A 16138-nucleotide genomic window follows, 5' to 3' on the forward strand; every position below is an offset into this window, starting at 1 on the left:
TTTCCACCATATTTTCTACTCATTCTTTTCCATCATCTCTATTTTCACCCCAACCAAACGAGGCCTAAGAGTTGTAGCCTTGTAAATTTGAGTTGCATCAAGTTCCATTTGTGCTCAAGTGGCTGCACACCATAATACACGAGAGTTAAGTGGTGTGTAGGAAAACAAATGTCAAACATCAAACCCAAAATTTTACATGCCAAGGTAGAGCATCTGTGCTGAAATTAAGACCCTTTCCCCATTAGAGAGAAAAACAAAGTTGCTATAATGCTAATTCATATCGATGCAAAATTTTACAAAATGTGAAAACAAATTGATTCTATACATTACAAATGGCAAACATCAAACCCTAATATCTACTGACTACTGCATATCATAACATTCCCTTAGTCTCTCCTCCTCTGCTTCTTGTGTCTGTCATCCCTTTCACTCTCATCTAAACTCAATGAATCCAATTCCGAACTAGCTGACCCTGTAACCGAACTACTAGAACTATCAGATTCGTGCTCTTGTTGCATAATAAGGCATGGCATATTCTTCAAGTACTCACGTAAGTTTCCAGTGATGCCACCAAGTCCAATGGATGTAAAGAAGTTAATTGAAAACCGCGTGTTCTTGGGATTGTCCCTTGGGAAGATAGATTCAAAGGAATCCTGCATTGTGGGATCGTTAAGACGCTCATTCAATAGACGGATGCCTAGATGCTGTGACAATTCCTGCAACAGAAACAACACAACTGTGAATACAACCGCTTCTAGAAAATATGCTAGAGGGAAAAACATGAGGGGAAAAAATTGTTGTCGGTTTTGATACCTGGAATAGAATCTTACTAAATATATGAGATGAAGAAGTGGTATCCTCCTCTATTAAGCGAATATAGGCTAAAACATGCCAAGGTAGAGCATCGGTGCTGAGTAAGTGCGCAAAAAACTTAGCCACATACGCAACTTATTTGTTTCAAGCCAGTCATGGAATATTGTTGGACAAAGCATTTGTCAAAATTTTCCTGATAAAATTTTTTGATCATGCAGAAGCGCTGCCCAAAAAGACCATAATACTGGAGGTAAGTTCTCTCCTGACTACAACATTCCAAGAGCATAATGTTCAACTCCATCTGCATAAGCGACCAAGACAACTATAAGTCTTCAGGTAGTACAGAATTTGATTCAAGATTTTTTCTTTAAAGTAAATTATGCTAATATATTATTATTTTAAGCAATCAATTTTAGGAGTTATCAAATTCTTCAAGCCAAACTCGACTCCATGTCAAGTCTAGCCTAAGTAGCAAGAAGCTTAGCTTGGGCTCTATGTGGCTTGCCTCTATACACCCCTAATAGTGACTGAAGTACCCAAAGGAAATAATCTAAGCACCAAGGCAAGTTAGTGCATGAAACTACTAATGAATTCTAATCGTTTAGGGGGTGGGGGTTAAAAAAACAAAAGCTAAGAATAAAGAAAAATATATATTTGATACTGACATGAAATAACATCTAGCAATTTGAAATGTTAAAAGAATACGTAAAGTGAATCTAATCCATCTTGTCTATTCATTTATTGTTCATTAATATACTTGATAGCAAAGGGGTGTAAAGGATGTCTTCGTGCTGGACAGGAGACTCAGAACCCAGCTCTAGTTTCTCTAACTAATAGTGATTCCTAGCCAAGTACCAATAATTTGCAAAGACTCAGCGAATTGTGAACAAATATTCATTATTTATCTATCTTTCCCTACTTCTTCTTAAACAAGGGAATACTAAATAAAGAGACTTCGATTTTACAACAGTAACATCAGGAAAAGCTTGCAACACATACCTCTTGACCTGGCTCTAGTTTAATTTTCAGGAGCTTATGACCTGCCTTCTCAAAATCTACACTGGACATAATTGTTAGATAGATTGTCCTCCGAAGATTTACAAGATTCGTCTCTGTTTCATCCCTTATTTTCATCTGCTCCCCATCCCTTGAATATATCTGAACAAGGAGAAAGAAAAATACAAATCAATACATAACCATAGCTTGACCAATCAAGAAGCAGAAAACAGCTCAGCATAATGCCATACCAAGGGCAATCTCTGGATCTATGTCCTCTTGGAGAGAGATCTCATGGGTTATCTGATCTTCCTGCTCTACAAGGTCCAGACCTGGACGAATAGCTGGGTACCCCTGCAAATGAATACATCACAGAGGGTATCTTTATTCTAGCTATCCTTGGACACTAATAGTAGTATGTCATACCATAATTCTTAAAATGAAGGGAGAACAAAAAAATCATACCTGAAACTTGGCTTTTCTTATCGCAAATAGCCCTTCTATCAGAAATTGAACCCTTTTGTCTATTTCACCTTCATGAAGAATCCCACGGAAACGCTCAAATATTCCTGTAGAAGTGTAAACCTTGAGTACACAATACAGAAACTAAAATTTATTCCAATAAAAATAAAAGAAAGAGGATAGGAACATTATGACATATAATCTCATGGAAACAGTGATTGCTAAGCATAGAACATAATGAACCAAAAGTTTGACATAGCTAATTAAACACGTAAATAATCGAAAGAAACTCACTACTTGTCTTTCATAATATAAGAAGGACATAAGTAAACAAATTTTGAGTACTAAACAATATATTCAAACGCTAACCATTTAACACCAGGCCACCATACAAGGTTACATATATGCCACAGCCATGAGTGGCAAAATTACAGATACAATATTTCTATATCGTCAAGACAATTTTCAACTTAGTATTATCATATATAACAAAGAATGGAAAATTCCCAGTGGAACCTAAGACATCTCACTGATCAAAAAACACTGGTTCAGTACTTAGAATAGGCACAGGGTTTTGATCCCAATCTGATTTGAAATAGGGATCATAATATTTATTTGACTTTTTTAAATCTATATTTCTGGTCGGTAATTCTACAAAATACTATAAAAAAAATATTAAAAAACCAGATACATGCCAGATTTAGGCATGATTACTGTTAACGTACACTCATATGTGGGCTTGGCCCATCTAGATCACTTACTTGTAGAGCACACATTGTACTACTTGTACTGCACTCATATTTACTTGTACAGCACTCATATGCCTCCTATATAAAGGCACTCATGCCAGTTAGGAAAATAGCCAGCTTTACCTTTTAATAATAGTGATTTTATTTCTAATAGTATTTTTAAGTTAATTCATTCTGATGTTTGGGGACCTTCTCTTGTTGCTAGTATTGGTGGATCTCGATATTTTGTTGTTTTCATCGATGATTATTCTCGTTACAGTTGGATATTTCCTATGAAATCTCGTTCTGAAATTTTGCCAATATACAGTAACTTTGCAAAAATAGTTGAAACCCAATTCTCCAAAAGAATCAAAATATTTCGTTCTGATAATGCTCTTGAATACACTCAATATGCTTTTCAAACTCTGTTACACTCCTATGGCACTGTACATCATCTAACTTGTCCAGGTACCTCTCAGCAAAATGGTCGAGTTGAACGTAAACTTCGTCATATTCTTGACACTGTTCGTACTCTTCTTCTTCCTGCCAAGGTTCCTCCTCCATTCTGGGGTGAAGCTGCTCTTCATGCTGTTCACACCATCAACCGCATTCCAAGCACTGTCATCCATAATCAAACTCCATATGAGCGCCTCTTTCGGTCACCCCCTGACTATCATCACCTTCGCTCTTTTGGATCTACTTGTTTCGTTCTTCTTTAGTCTCATGAGCACAACAAACTTGAGCCTCGATCTAGACTTTGTTGTTTCCTTGGTTATGGCGAAACACAAAAAGGGTATCGATGTTATGATCCTGTCTCTCATCGCCTTCGTGTTTCTCGTAATGTTGTCTTCTGGGAACACTACTTGTTTGTTGAACTCTCTCATTTTCATTCTTCCCTCACTACCTCATCTGTACTTGAAGTTTTTCCAGAGGAGTCTCATGTTCCTTCTCCAACTCCACTTGATCCTCCTTTAGACTTCTCTATACAAACACCCGATCCTTTTAATGTCTCTTCTGGACAGGTCGAAGATGAGTAAATTGATAAGCTACCCCAACTCGAGCCTGGGTCCCCCGCTCCTGCTCCGCCTGAAGATCCTCCACAAAACCTTCCACCTCCACAAGACATTCCACCTCGTCACTCAACCCGGGTAAGATCCATTCCTACACATTTACTTGATTATCATTGTTACACTGCACTTGCTACACTCCACGAGCCTCAAACCTATCGTGAGGCCTCCACTAACCCTTTATGGCAAATTGCAATGAAAGAGAAAATTGATGCATTAACCAAAAACCATACTTGGGACTTAGTTACTCTCCCTCCTGGACAGTCTGTGGCTGGTTGCAAGTGAATCTACAAGATTAAGACTCGCTCAGATGGGTCCATTGAGCACTATAAGGCTCGCCTTGTTACAAAAGGTTTTACACAGGAGTATGGGATTGATTATGAAGAGACCTTTGCTTCAGTTGCCCGCATCTCATCTGGTCGTGCCCTCCTGGCTGTTGCTGCTGCTAGCAAATGGGATCTTTTTCAGATGGATGTTAAAAATGCATTCCTTAATAGGGACTTGAGTGAAGAAGTTTACATGCAACCTCCTCCAGGTCTCTCCATTGACTCCAACAAGGTTTGCCGCCTTCGCCGAGCATTGTATGGTCTTAAACAAGATCCTCGAGCCTGGTTTGCAAAATTTAGCTCTACTATCTTTCGCTTGGATTACACTGCCAGTCCTTATGATGTTGCCTTATTTCTTCGTCGTACTGATAAAGGCACCATTCCACTTCTCCTCTATGTGGATAATATGATCATAACTGGTGATGACCTTAGTGACATACAAGAACTCAAGGATTTTCTTAGTCAGCAGTTTGAGATGAAAAATCTTGGACATCTTAGCTAATGCGCATCTGACTCCCTCAGGGGGGAAACCATTGTCTAATCCTTCTCTTTACAGACGATTAGTTGGCAGCCTAATTTATCTCACAGTTACTCGTCCAGACATTTCTTATGTTGTTCATCAGGTCAGCCAGTATTTGTCTGCTCCACGGTCGACTCACTATGCTGCTGTTCTACGCATTCTTCGATACTTGAAGGGCACTCTCTTCCATGGCCTTTTCTACTTAGCCCAATCTCCTCTTGTACTCCGTGCATTCTCTGATGCTGATTGGGGAGGAGATCCCACTGATCGTAGGTCCACCACTGGCTATTGTTTTCTACTTGGCTCTTCCTTGATTTCTTGGAGAAGTAAGAAACAAACCTTTGTGGCCCGCTCCAGTACTGAAGCAGAATATCATGCTCTTGCTGATACCACATCTGAGCTTCTTTGGTTACGATGGCTTCTTACAAACTTAGGTGTGTCTACATCCTCTGCTACACCTCTTTATTGTGATAATCAGAGTGCCATTCACATTGCTCACAATGATGTCTTCCATGAACAGACTAAACATATTGAGATTGATTGTCATTTTATCCGTTATCATCTTGTTCATGGTACTCTCAAGCTCTTCTCAGTCTCCTCCAAAGATCAACTTGCAGACATCTTCACCAAATCCCATCCTAGGGGACGCCTTCGTGATTTGGTTGACAACCTCAAGTTAGTCTCACATCCACCTTGAGTTTGAGGGGGGCTGTTAACGTACACTCATATGTGGGCTTAGCCCATCTAGATCACTTACTTGTAGAGCACACATTGTACTACTTGTATTGCACTCATATTTACTTGTACAGCACTCATATGCCTCCTATATAAAGGCACTCATGTATATTATTTTTGTGTGAAATGCAATACTATTGAATTCAGTATTTCTAATAATTACAACCCCCTTGCAATGAACTATCCTATCACTTAGGAGCTGTGGACTTTGCTATTCTGCCTATTCGAAGTTAGTTGGGCTATGCCTAATTTGATAATAGTTTGTTAGCCTCTTGGAAGGGGAATTTTGGCAAACAATAGTGGGGATATTTGGAAGGTAGCTCCCTTCTGTCTTATGTGGTGCCTTTGGGGAAAGGAATATGCACATTTTTGAAGTAGTTAAAGGAGATACTGGTGGTACAGCTCAAGTTCAAATTACTCAAGTTGGAATAAAACTACAGCCAAATCTAAACCAATATAAATCCTGGTCTCTCAATGCAAATGATTAGTCAAGCAAAAACAAAGATTATAATTTAAACCTTCCAATCTGAAATCTGACAGAAAATAAGGTACGGATACCCACCATGCAAGCCTTTAGGCGAGAGATCTTGCAAAAGTGATCCACACTCTGTGACAAAGGCAACAGCAACCTCAACACTCGAATCGGTTGGATTCTCAAGCAGCACAGTAAGCAGCTCCAAGGCAATGATCTCATGAGCCACTAGTTGATTCACTAAATGTGCAATGAACTTAACAGCAGCAAGTAATTGAGGCTTGTCGTTACTTTTATATGCTCTCTTGAGCTGCAAAACGACCCTCCTCAAAAGAAGCTCACCAACCTCAGGAAACTTGGCGTTGACAACAGCAACCAGTGCTGCAAACACGTCTGTAAAACCCGGGAATGCCATCTGCGACTTCATACAGGACCGACAGAATAGCCCACTTCCCCGTATCAAGTTCTCCGAGAAGAGTTCTGGAATAATGTTCTTTACGTTGGCAGCATTAACCTTGTTCACAAGCCCATTTATACTCTTCCGAAGGGCATCCCATGTCAACCGCTGATATTCAACACTGCTTTTATCTTGAACCTCTTTCATCCTCCGACCCAACTTAAACGGAGGAAAATAAATAGCCTTTTTCATCATCCTAGCCAAGGTAGGAATTACTGTACCTAAAAAGGAAAAGTTGCTTGCTCCGATGACTATAGAGGTGTTAACTTTTGCTTCAACAGTTCAAGCACATCAATGGCCTAACACTCTTTCTCACAAGACTCGCAAGACAAAGCACTGCCTAATGTATACTGTATATATTTATATGTGATAGGTCGGCAACAATAGGAATTATATTCCTTGTTGTATTCGGTCATGCTTGACCGACTTATAAGCAATGGGCCTTGTGGGCCTCAGTGGCCCACAAATTGAACCCATGTCAACAAAAAGAGTTGTGGATTACAAAAATTAATAACCTCGTTTCTTTTTCTTTTTCTTTTTAAAAAGCCCAAATTCTGGCACATTATATTTACTGAGCTCTATACCAGTTTAAAAAAAAAAAAAACAATGAATAAACTCTAATCAACAAATATAAATGACCAAGAATACTGAAATCCACACGTTAAACACTTAAATTCCTAACAAAGTAACAAACAAACGTAGCAAAAGTTATACAATGGAGCCAAGAATACCAAATAGGGGGAAAAAAAAGCTAAACAGAAAACAGTACCTCACTTGATAAATGGTGAGAAAGAAGAGCACCTATACAAGGAAACATAACTAAAGAGAAAAGTTGTACTAAATTACTTTAAATTAGTCCAGTCCAAAGATACACTTATTTTATATAAAATTTTTTTTTCTTTTTTATAGAAAGTCTATAGAAAAAACATGACAAAATTGACATATGCTGATGTGATTAATTGTTAGTAATCGAAAAAAAAAAATAATGTCAATAATGAGCTCAAATAAGAACCTATAAGCTTGTAAATTTAACTGGAGTAAAAAATGTTGCCAAATTTTTTTAGTTTATTTTATTAAAAAACTAAATTGTATAAAAAGCTTAAAAATACTATTCCTTCAAAGCGACTCATCATTACAACTAGTGTGCTTCAAGAAGAAAAGGCAGGAAAAATATAGAAGGTATTCAAAGTCTAACTCAAGGGTATTCAAAGGCAGGAAAAATACGACTCTCGTGGGTATGAAAAATTTGGTCCTAGTCCCAAAAATAGACTAGACGGACCAAACACTAGGGATATAGATTTTTAAATGTTTGTTTTTTAAAGGATAAAATTTAGTTACAAAATTAGTTTCAGCCTAAGGTTACAACCTTACTCAATATCTTTTTATTGAAGATGAATTTTGACAAATCCACCATTGGAATACATATTCTTCTTATATTCTCCATACTTACAAAATTTTAAAAAAAATTAAAGATCAACAACTATGTCATCAATAAATTGTTTAAATTGCAAGTTTTTGTAATTTAAAATTATACATAAAATATAATTTTATAAATCATACAGTAAATATTATCTGATTGTAACAAAATTTGGCATATGTATTAAGAGCGTAAAGAACATATAATCTAATGGTTAGATTTTCAAAATATATAATAATGTTAATGATATTGAGTAAGGTTCTCCAATGTTGTAACTAAGAAAAACCCTCTCATTCTCTTATTTTCACTCTCTTAATTGTCTCTCCCACCCTTTCCGAAATTCCGTCCCTCTCATTGTCCCTCCCCTGCTACAGTTCCCACAGTAATAAAAACAATAACTTTTTATGTTGGCACAACAATTGAAGCAATTGGGCAAGTGGTAGCAACTTGGAGTGCCAGAAATGGCTCCAATGGGAGTCGGGGGAGGAAGCTATTCAAGCATAAATTTTTGGACTTCACAACAACTGCACAAATGGATTTTACTTTTATATTAAATTTAATTATCTACATCTAGAACATATACCTTTCAGGTCATCATTGAATTTCTTCAGTTTGCATGTTTGTTCATTTGTTTGCTTACTATGTGTTCTTTGTTTCAAGTCCTAGATCAATGTCTAGTCCTGAACGTGTGATCCAAGGTAGCTTGGTTCTATAGGGATGTACTGAAACTTACTATGTTGAAGAAGTCAATCTAAGTTCAAGCAATGATTATTCAACATATGCAATACAATTCCAAAATAAGTTATTTAGAACGACTTTACTTTTTTTCTTTTTTTTTGGTTCAGAATAATTTATTACGTTTTTTCAAGATAATTAAGAGGAAGAGTGTTGGTGTAATTTAGATGTTTGTTCAATGCTATTTAAAATTATTACCTTAGAAATTTGATCAGGTCATACAATGCAACTGAAATTTTCTCTTGCAATGCAGATGAAATAATGGTTACAACTGATGAAGGTCTTGAATGGGTTAGGGAGATATGAGTAGAGGTGTCTAAAAATTTCAATATGCATCATTCTTTATCTATTTCTTTGGAGAATTTAGGTTTATTTAGAAAATGGTGACCTTAGACCAAGAACAGTATATTATATCAAGTTGCAGTGCATTCTAGTGCTACTAGGTATAAATGTGACTTTATGTTTGAAAAATTAGTAATTATATGTATCATGACCAAAAAAAGAGTGTAAGTTGTAGAGTCTAACCTAGTCTGATATGGTGCCTTACTAAATGGGTCTGGTAGCATCAATTTAAAAAAGAAAAACAAAGATCTCATGTAATTATTCACTAATATATTTGCTCATTTCAAGTAAGATTTTTAGTATCTTCCCTTCAAAAAACTCTTAAGCCTAAGTAGTATGATGACTGATGATTGCGTACATTATACAGGCTACCGAGATCAACAAATTCATTTTCTATTGAAGAGCATGAAATTTTGATCTTAATAGATTTACCAAGTCAACTAGACTCTGTTCATCAACTTTCTCACATCTTGTTGTTTGATTACAAGAGTGAGACAATTAACCTATTGTTATAGGAAGAGCCAAAAGAGTCTTCCAAGAGGAAAATCCAGTATAACTGGAAAGATAACTCAACAAAAATTTTAGATTGACATCAGAGAGCTACTAAGTCCAACATCAAAGAGTCTATATGAACTTGAGCTTCCACCCAAGACAGTGAAGTCCTAACCTTTAAGTGGAGCGGTTCCACAAACCATTTGAAAGCTTTCAGTTCAGCTTGATGTCCAAAAATAATAAGATTGAGGTTTTCTCTATACTACTGTCTTCGTCGTAGCATAACAAAATCAGACTTCTAAGTTCTAACCATGGCTTTTGTGCTGTCGTGCTGTATCCATTACTTGTTCTTTCTTTGGCTGCATCCCCCTTCCACTTCAGCTAAATCTAATGCAAACATAAGCTTGGGATCTTATCTCACTGCTCTTGATGATAACTCTTCCTGTGGTTCCCCATCCGGTGACTTTGCTTTTGGATTCTGACCAATTGGTGCAATAGGCTTCTTACTTGCTATATGGCTTGAAAAAATCCCAGAAAAAACCATAATTTGGTCAGCCAATGGAAATAGTCTAGTCCAAAGAGGATCCAAAGTTGAACTTACAATAGGTGGCCAGCTAGTTCTCTATGACTCAAACATTCAGCAGGTTTGGGCAGTTGATGTTGCTGCTAGTGGAGTTAACTATGCATCCATGCTCAACACTGGGAACTTTGTGCTTGCAAGAAAAGATTATGTCAACTTATGGGAAAGTTATAACTCTTTCCGACTGACACCATATTGCAGAGTCAAATGCTAAATCAAGGCAGGAGGATCCATTGCTAGGACCTTCCATGAAGAATGTTCTGCAAATGTTGGGCGGTGCCACTGAAGTTTTAGTGCCTCCATGTCCTTTTCCAACTACTTCAGTATAATCAATTACCTATAGGTATGCATCGATGCATGTTCCTTGCTAGTACTTGAACCATGTTTGGTTGTACTATTTTAGTCTAGCACTTGAAGCATACTTGGTTGTACTGTTTTAGATACTAGCTTGTTTGTTCCAATGTAGGAGTATGTTCTCATGTAATCTCTTGTCAGTTCAGTATTTTCTAAATGCAGTTGCATAAAAAGTTTAGTCCCATTTATGGTTGAAATCAGCATTTTCCCTTCCTAATGGTGTTCTAATTTCATTTTGGAATACTATTTATAGAATATAGGAAAGAATGTCCCTAAAAGAATGTCCCTAAAACAAATACATACATACATATATATATATATATATATATATATATATATACACACACACACACATGTCAATTGATAGCCTCTACTAATACACATGGGTAAAAAAGTTCACTTTTGGAGTCAATGATTTAAGCCTCAAAAGAAAGGGAGAGGAAGATTCAAACTAGTGATCTCCATATTATAAGGCATAATCTCTTGCAAATTGCTCTATGTCTTGGTGTTGCACCCTTTTTTTGTCCATAAAAGAGAAGCAAAAATGCTAGCGCAACAAGTATTTCTCTTGATATTATAAATTAAAACAAAACAAAATATCATTTTACTAATATTTAGGATGACTAGGAATAAAGACTGTATGATTGTGATTCCTTTTCAGTTTTCACCCCACCATTTTTTCCTTTATTGTTCTTTTTCAATTTTTGTACCAATCCTTCTATATCCCATCCATGAATCCTTACATAGCACTGATGAATAGTCCTAAATGCCCAGATCATCTTTGTATGCCATTTTGTCAAAAGGCAGTTTCACAAAGGTGTAGGACAGTGGTTTTGATCTTGTAAAATCTAGCTATATTTCATCTAAAAGGGCCTGCCTGAAAATAACTTGCACAGCAAAATATGTCAAACATAGTGGCTCCAATTAGTTCTAGAGTCTAGTAGACACTAGTCATTGTCCTGACCTCATCAATTGGAGTTTCCTAAAATTAGTAGAGGGATTCTGTAGGTGAGTCAAAATTCTACTTATAACGTGCTACTCATTTTTTCAATCCTTATGAATGGTGGCATTAACTGTTGGGTTTTGTATTAGTTTTATAGTGGTTCAATACTCAACAAAAAAATGATTTTTTTTTTTTTTTTTTGCAATACTAAACAAAAACTTTATCTTGCAACCCCTTTTTTTTTTTGTTTGATACAAATTTTATATAAAGAATTACTTGACAAAGAATAGTTATCATTTTTTTGAGAGTATTGGGACACAAATAATAATCATACATTCATGAGTATACCATTCCTGGATATTACCTGACTTGCCAAGCCGATAGCATTGACAATTAAACACACATAAAGACTTAAGCAACCAGAAAGGTAATTACGTAAAAGGATTTACATTGAACTAATAAATGAGGATGGATCTGTAGGAACTAAGACCTCAACTTAAGACACATTCCTTCAACTTCAAACTTGAAAGATTCTGCATGTGTCCAAAATTTCATGTAATCTTTTATATGCTCGTCATTTATGCAAAGTAATATCTGATGGAGTTGCTTTGATGCTCGACACTTCTCTAGTTAGGACAGTTCTATAAGGAAGGTACATTACCAAGGCAAGAATGAACATGGATTTGTATCTCATTCACTTCTCTATATTGCCAAGTATCGCCTCCTCACTTTTCTGTTTCATCTATCAATTTGGTTGCGTAAGTTAAACTAACCTTGTGGCAAGATCGATTATGTCAAGTTAATGTTGCAAACCATGACAAATATTTGTAAGTCTTGTTGTAAGACAGTAGTTTGGAGCTTGATAAATCTAGCTAGATTTAATCTAAGAAAGCCTGCCCGAAAATAAACTATACAGAAAAATATGTCGATGATAGTGGCTCCAATTTGTTCTAGAGTCTAGTAACCACTATTCATCGTCCAGACCTAGTCAATTGGAGTTTCCAAAATTTGGTAGTGGGATTCTGCCTATGGTATATTACTTGGTTTGTCAATCCTTATGAATGATGGCATTAAATGTTGGGTTTTGTATTAGTTTTACAGTGGTTCAATACTCAATAGGAAAGACACATTTTTGTAGTACAAAAGGAAAACCATCTAGCACCCCACTGCCCTCCCCCCCCCCCCCCCCCCTTTTTTTACATTCAAATTTCATATAAAGAATTAGTTGATATAGAAAAATTGTCATTTTATTGAAAATCTTGGAACATATGGATAATTATTATTAATATTAGAGAACCTAGTTCCTGGATATTACTTGACTTGCAAAGCTGATAGTATTGACAATTAAACATGCATAAAGACTTAAACAACCAAAATGGTAGTTATGTAAGAGGATTTACATTGAACTAATAAATGAGGATGAACCTGGAGGAACTGAGACCTCAATTGATCCTTCCATCATTTGTACCACTTTCTTCATTGTTGGCCTTAGTGATGGATCCTCCTGAATGCACCATATTGCAATCATCACATATTTCTCCACTCTCTTCATGTCATCTGTTGCATCCTCATCATTCTCCACTAATAGCTCCAGTTTCCTGTCTTTATAGCAATCATATGCCCAGTCAGCTAGTATCATCTGATCCTCATCCTTTGCCTCTGCTTCAAAACTCTTCCTGCAACAAATGAGCTCTAGCAACAAAATGCCAAAGCTATAAACATCCACCTTGATTGTAACAGGCATGTTTTTGAACCATTCAAGTGCAACATACCCTTTAGTTCCCCTGATTCTAGTAGCAGTACGAGACTGATTTGTTTTCAAAAGCTTAGCTAATCCAAAGTCAGAAATTCTAGCTGAAAAAGAGTCATCTAGGAGGATGTTCTGCGGCTTGATATCACAATGGATGATTTGGGTGCTGCATTCTTCATGCAAGTAAACGAGCCCTCTTGCCGTTTCTAATGCAATCTGAATTCTTTGGTACCAATATGGTCGTGAACCCCCAAATAAAAAGCTTGCTAGAGAACCATTACTCATGAATTCATATACAAGAAGCCGATGCTCCCCCTCATTGCAGAATCCTAGAAGTTGGACCAAATTTCTGTGGTTTGTTCTTCCAATAGCACTCACTTCAGCATTGAACTCCATATCGCCTTCTCTCTCCATATTATACAACCTTTTAACCGCAACTGGTTTTCTGTCCTCATATTGTAGAACCCCTTTATAAACTTTTGCAAAGGCACCCCTCCCTAGCTCTTCCCTGAACCCATTTGTGGCTTCTGTTAGTTCCTCAAAAGTGTAACTTCGCAAATTCATGCCTGGCATGACCAGGTATGGATTACGGGCCTTTGGTTTCCAATATTTGAGACGAAAAACAAGCAGAATGGCAGCCAACATGAAGAGTAAGTTCAGAAACATCGAGCTGCTAAGGAGCACCGACACAATAAGTATCACAGTTGATTGATTTTTCTTTTTCAAATCTGCACCTGGAGGCTTAAAAGTAGAATTATCTCTCCTTGTTTTGATTAGAACTTTGCTTGCAGCGTTGTTGATGGGGTCCAGTCTCCCATTTGAGAGAGGAATTTTCTTTTTCAAGCACTTTCTATCTTCAAAAACGACCGCTGCACAGAAACAATCATCCAGGCAAGCTTTTCTACACCAATCTTCGGTTATGCTGCCTCCTCCATATCTTGCATAATCTGATCCGGATTGGGGCCAGTTTATACTTTCCATTTCACTTAAATCAAACTGATCTGTTTCTGAAGATGCTTCATCACAACTTTGTGGAAGAAAGTTCTGTTTGCAACCTTTCCTAATATCATCTGGATTAATGAAGGTGTATCCAGGTGGGCATCTGCAATTTGGTTTTCCATCATCTCCTAGGATGCAATAGCTGTTGAACCCACAAGCTCCACTGCCTATGTCTTCCAGAAGATGGCATATATTATCAGGTATATGGGACACAGAGGACCAGGCCATACGCCACCTTCCAGCATTTGTACTGTTAGTGCTCTTTTTTGGGTATACATATTGTCTAAAAACTCCATCATACTCCATAATTGCTCTTTGATAGAAGTCCTGCGTAGAACTAGAATTAGATGATGTCACCGTAAGTAAGCTTCCGTTTCTAGGTATGAGGTATATAGAGCCAGACTCATTGAAGACCACCAGAAAGCCACTGCCTATAGTTCTACTTAACCAATAAGCAGTGTTAGACCAATCTGTAGGGTATTCTATCGTTTGAAGCACAAGATTTCCATCTATTTGTAGTTGGAACTGGAACCTTCCTTTAGAGTAATTCCTTTTTGAGTAATGAGCTACAAGCCTGCTTCCCATACTCATTGTTTGTGTAGGTAACATTGTATCTGTCGGATGATCAAAACTCTGCCACAAATAGCCACCATCCTGGCTTGCCAGCACAAAGTTTCCGGTGTCAAGCATGGCTGCATAGACAACTCCTAAAACACCTAACTCAGATTTCCATATCCCTGTGCCTGTTGGGTCACTGAGTACCAATTGGCCACCTTCGGTAAGTTCAACTTTGGATCCTGTTGGCACTAGATTATCTCCATTGGCTGACCAGACAATGGTTTCCTCAGGTATTTTGTTGAACCATATGGCTAGTAGATAGCGTCCATTTTCAATTTGTTTGAAACCAAACGCAAAGTCACCAGAAGGCGATGCCCAGTAAGAGCCGTTTTCCTGTGCAATAAGGGATGAGCCTAGAGATTGGTTGCTGGAACTTTGAGCAAAGGTGGAATATGGCAGCAACAGAACAAGAAGCAACAGGGAGAGAAGATATGATAGTTGTAAAGCCATAGTATTAGGAGTTTATAATTGATACACTGTATAGTATAAACGATAAACTGTATTATAACAAATCTACTGGTAGAGGAAGATCTGCATTGGGAACATATTGTTATATGTATTGGGAAGTGGAACACTTTGTAGCATAAATGATAAACTGTGAGGTGAATGATAAACTTGTATAATGGCAAATCTACTTGAGTCCTTTATTATGTTTTCTTTGCCCTCTCTTAAAAATTTCCACGTTTTTTAATTTGACCCATTCTCTCATATTGACTTCACTACGGTCCACTTATGATTTTTTTTTTTTTTTGTAAATAAATTAAAAAGTCCAAACTAATCACGCGTTATGTCCTTGAAAATGCTTATCCAAATGGGCTCCAACATGTTGGGTAATTCTACCCAAAGAATTGCCAAGACAGTTCCTAAAAGGTGAAAGCCACTCGCCATTTCTCAAACCCACCCGCGTGGAAGCCACTCACCATGTCAAGGAGAGAAGATATTTGTAAAGCCATAGTATTAGGAGTTTATAATTGATACACTTTGTAGTATAAATGATAAACTGTATTATGTCAAATTTACTGGTAGAGGAAGATTTGCATTTGGAATATTTTGTTATAAGTATGGGCAGTGGAACACTTTGTAGCATAAATGATAAACTATGAGGTGAATGATGATTTTGTATAATGACAAATCTACATGAGTCCTTTATTATATTTTCTTTGCAGTCTGTGTGAAGAGACTCTTTCTCTATTCTACTGCTGGAAACAAAGACATCAGGATTTTCTTCATTGACTTTGATTTGATTCGATGCTCTTAACATGTGGTTTACATTTACTGCATTAATTGGCACTCTCCTAAAATTTCCATTTTTTTGAATTTGACCCGCTCTCT

The 16138-nt window shown here is 37.0% G+C and overlaps 1 protein-coding gene across 3 annotated transcripts; it reads right to left on the bottom strand.

Moving 5' to 3' along the window:
* Positions 1–1028: 1028 nt before the first annotated feature.
* On the bottom strand, positions 1029–15526 carry LOC142606634 (G-type lectin S-receptor-like serine/threonine-protein kinase LECRK2). 3 transcript variants are annotated; one of them, XM_075777952.1, is made up of 5 exons: positions 12865–15526; positions 2275–2378; positions 2061–2163; positions 1813–1971; positions 1029–1114 (listed from the first exon to the last, which is right to left on the bottom strand). In XM_075777952.1, the coding sequence occupies exons 1-4, from the start codon at positions 15254–15256 to the stop codon at positions 1931–1933; spliced, it is 2640 nt and encodes an 879-aa protein (XP_075634067.1). In that variant the 5' UTR covers positions 15257–15526; the 3' UTR covers positions 1029–1114; positions 1813–1930. The 3 variants fall into 3 exon arrangements, with proteins under 3 accessions (XP_075634067.1, XP_075634069.1, XP_075634068.1); XM_075777954.1 differs by lacking the exons at positions 1029–1114; positions 1813–1971 and having other exon boundaries at positions 2131–2163; positions 12840–15524; XM_075777953.1 differs by lacking the exons at positions 1029–1114; positions 1813–1971; positions 2061–2163; positions 2275–2378 and adding an exon at positions 9695–10080 and having other exon boundaries at positions 12840–15525.
* Positions 15527–16138: the final 612 nt, after the last annotated feature.

The sequence above is a fragment of the Castanea sativa genome, chromosome 8 (assembly GCF_040712315.1).
Source record: "Castanea sativa cultivar Marrone di Chiusa Pesio chromosome 8, ASM4071231v1".
NCBI classification, from domain to species: Eukaryota; Viridiplantae; Streptophyta; class Magnoliopsida; order Fagales; family Fagaceae; genus Castanea; species Castanea sativa.

Excerpts from the sequence above, each read along its gene's own strand:
- LOC142606634 (XM_075777952.1), bottom strand. The coding sequence starts at position 15,256 with ATGGCTTTACAACTATCATATCTTCTCTCCCTGTTGCTTCTTGTTCTG. Across the intron at positions 2,164-2,274 it reads TAAGAAAAGCCAAGTTTCAG|GGGTACCCAGCTATTCGTCC; the intron begins GTATGATTTTTT and ends ATTCATTTGCAG. Across the intron at positions 1,972-2,060 it reads AGATCCAGAGATTGCCCTTG|ATATATTCAAGGGATGGGGA; the intron begins GTATGGCATTAT and ends CTCCTTGTTCAG.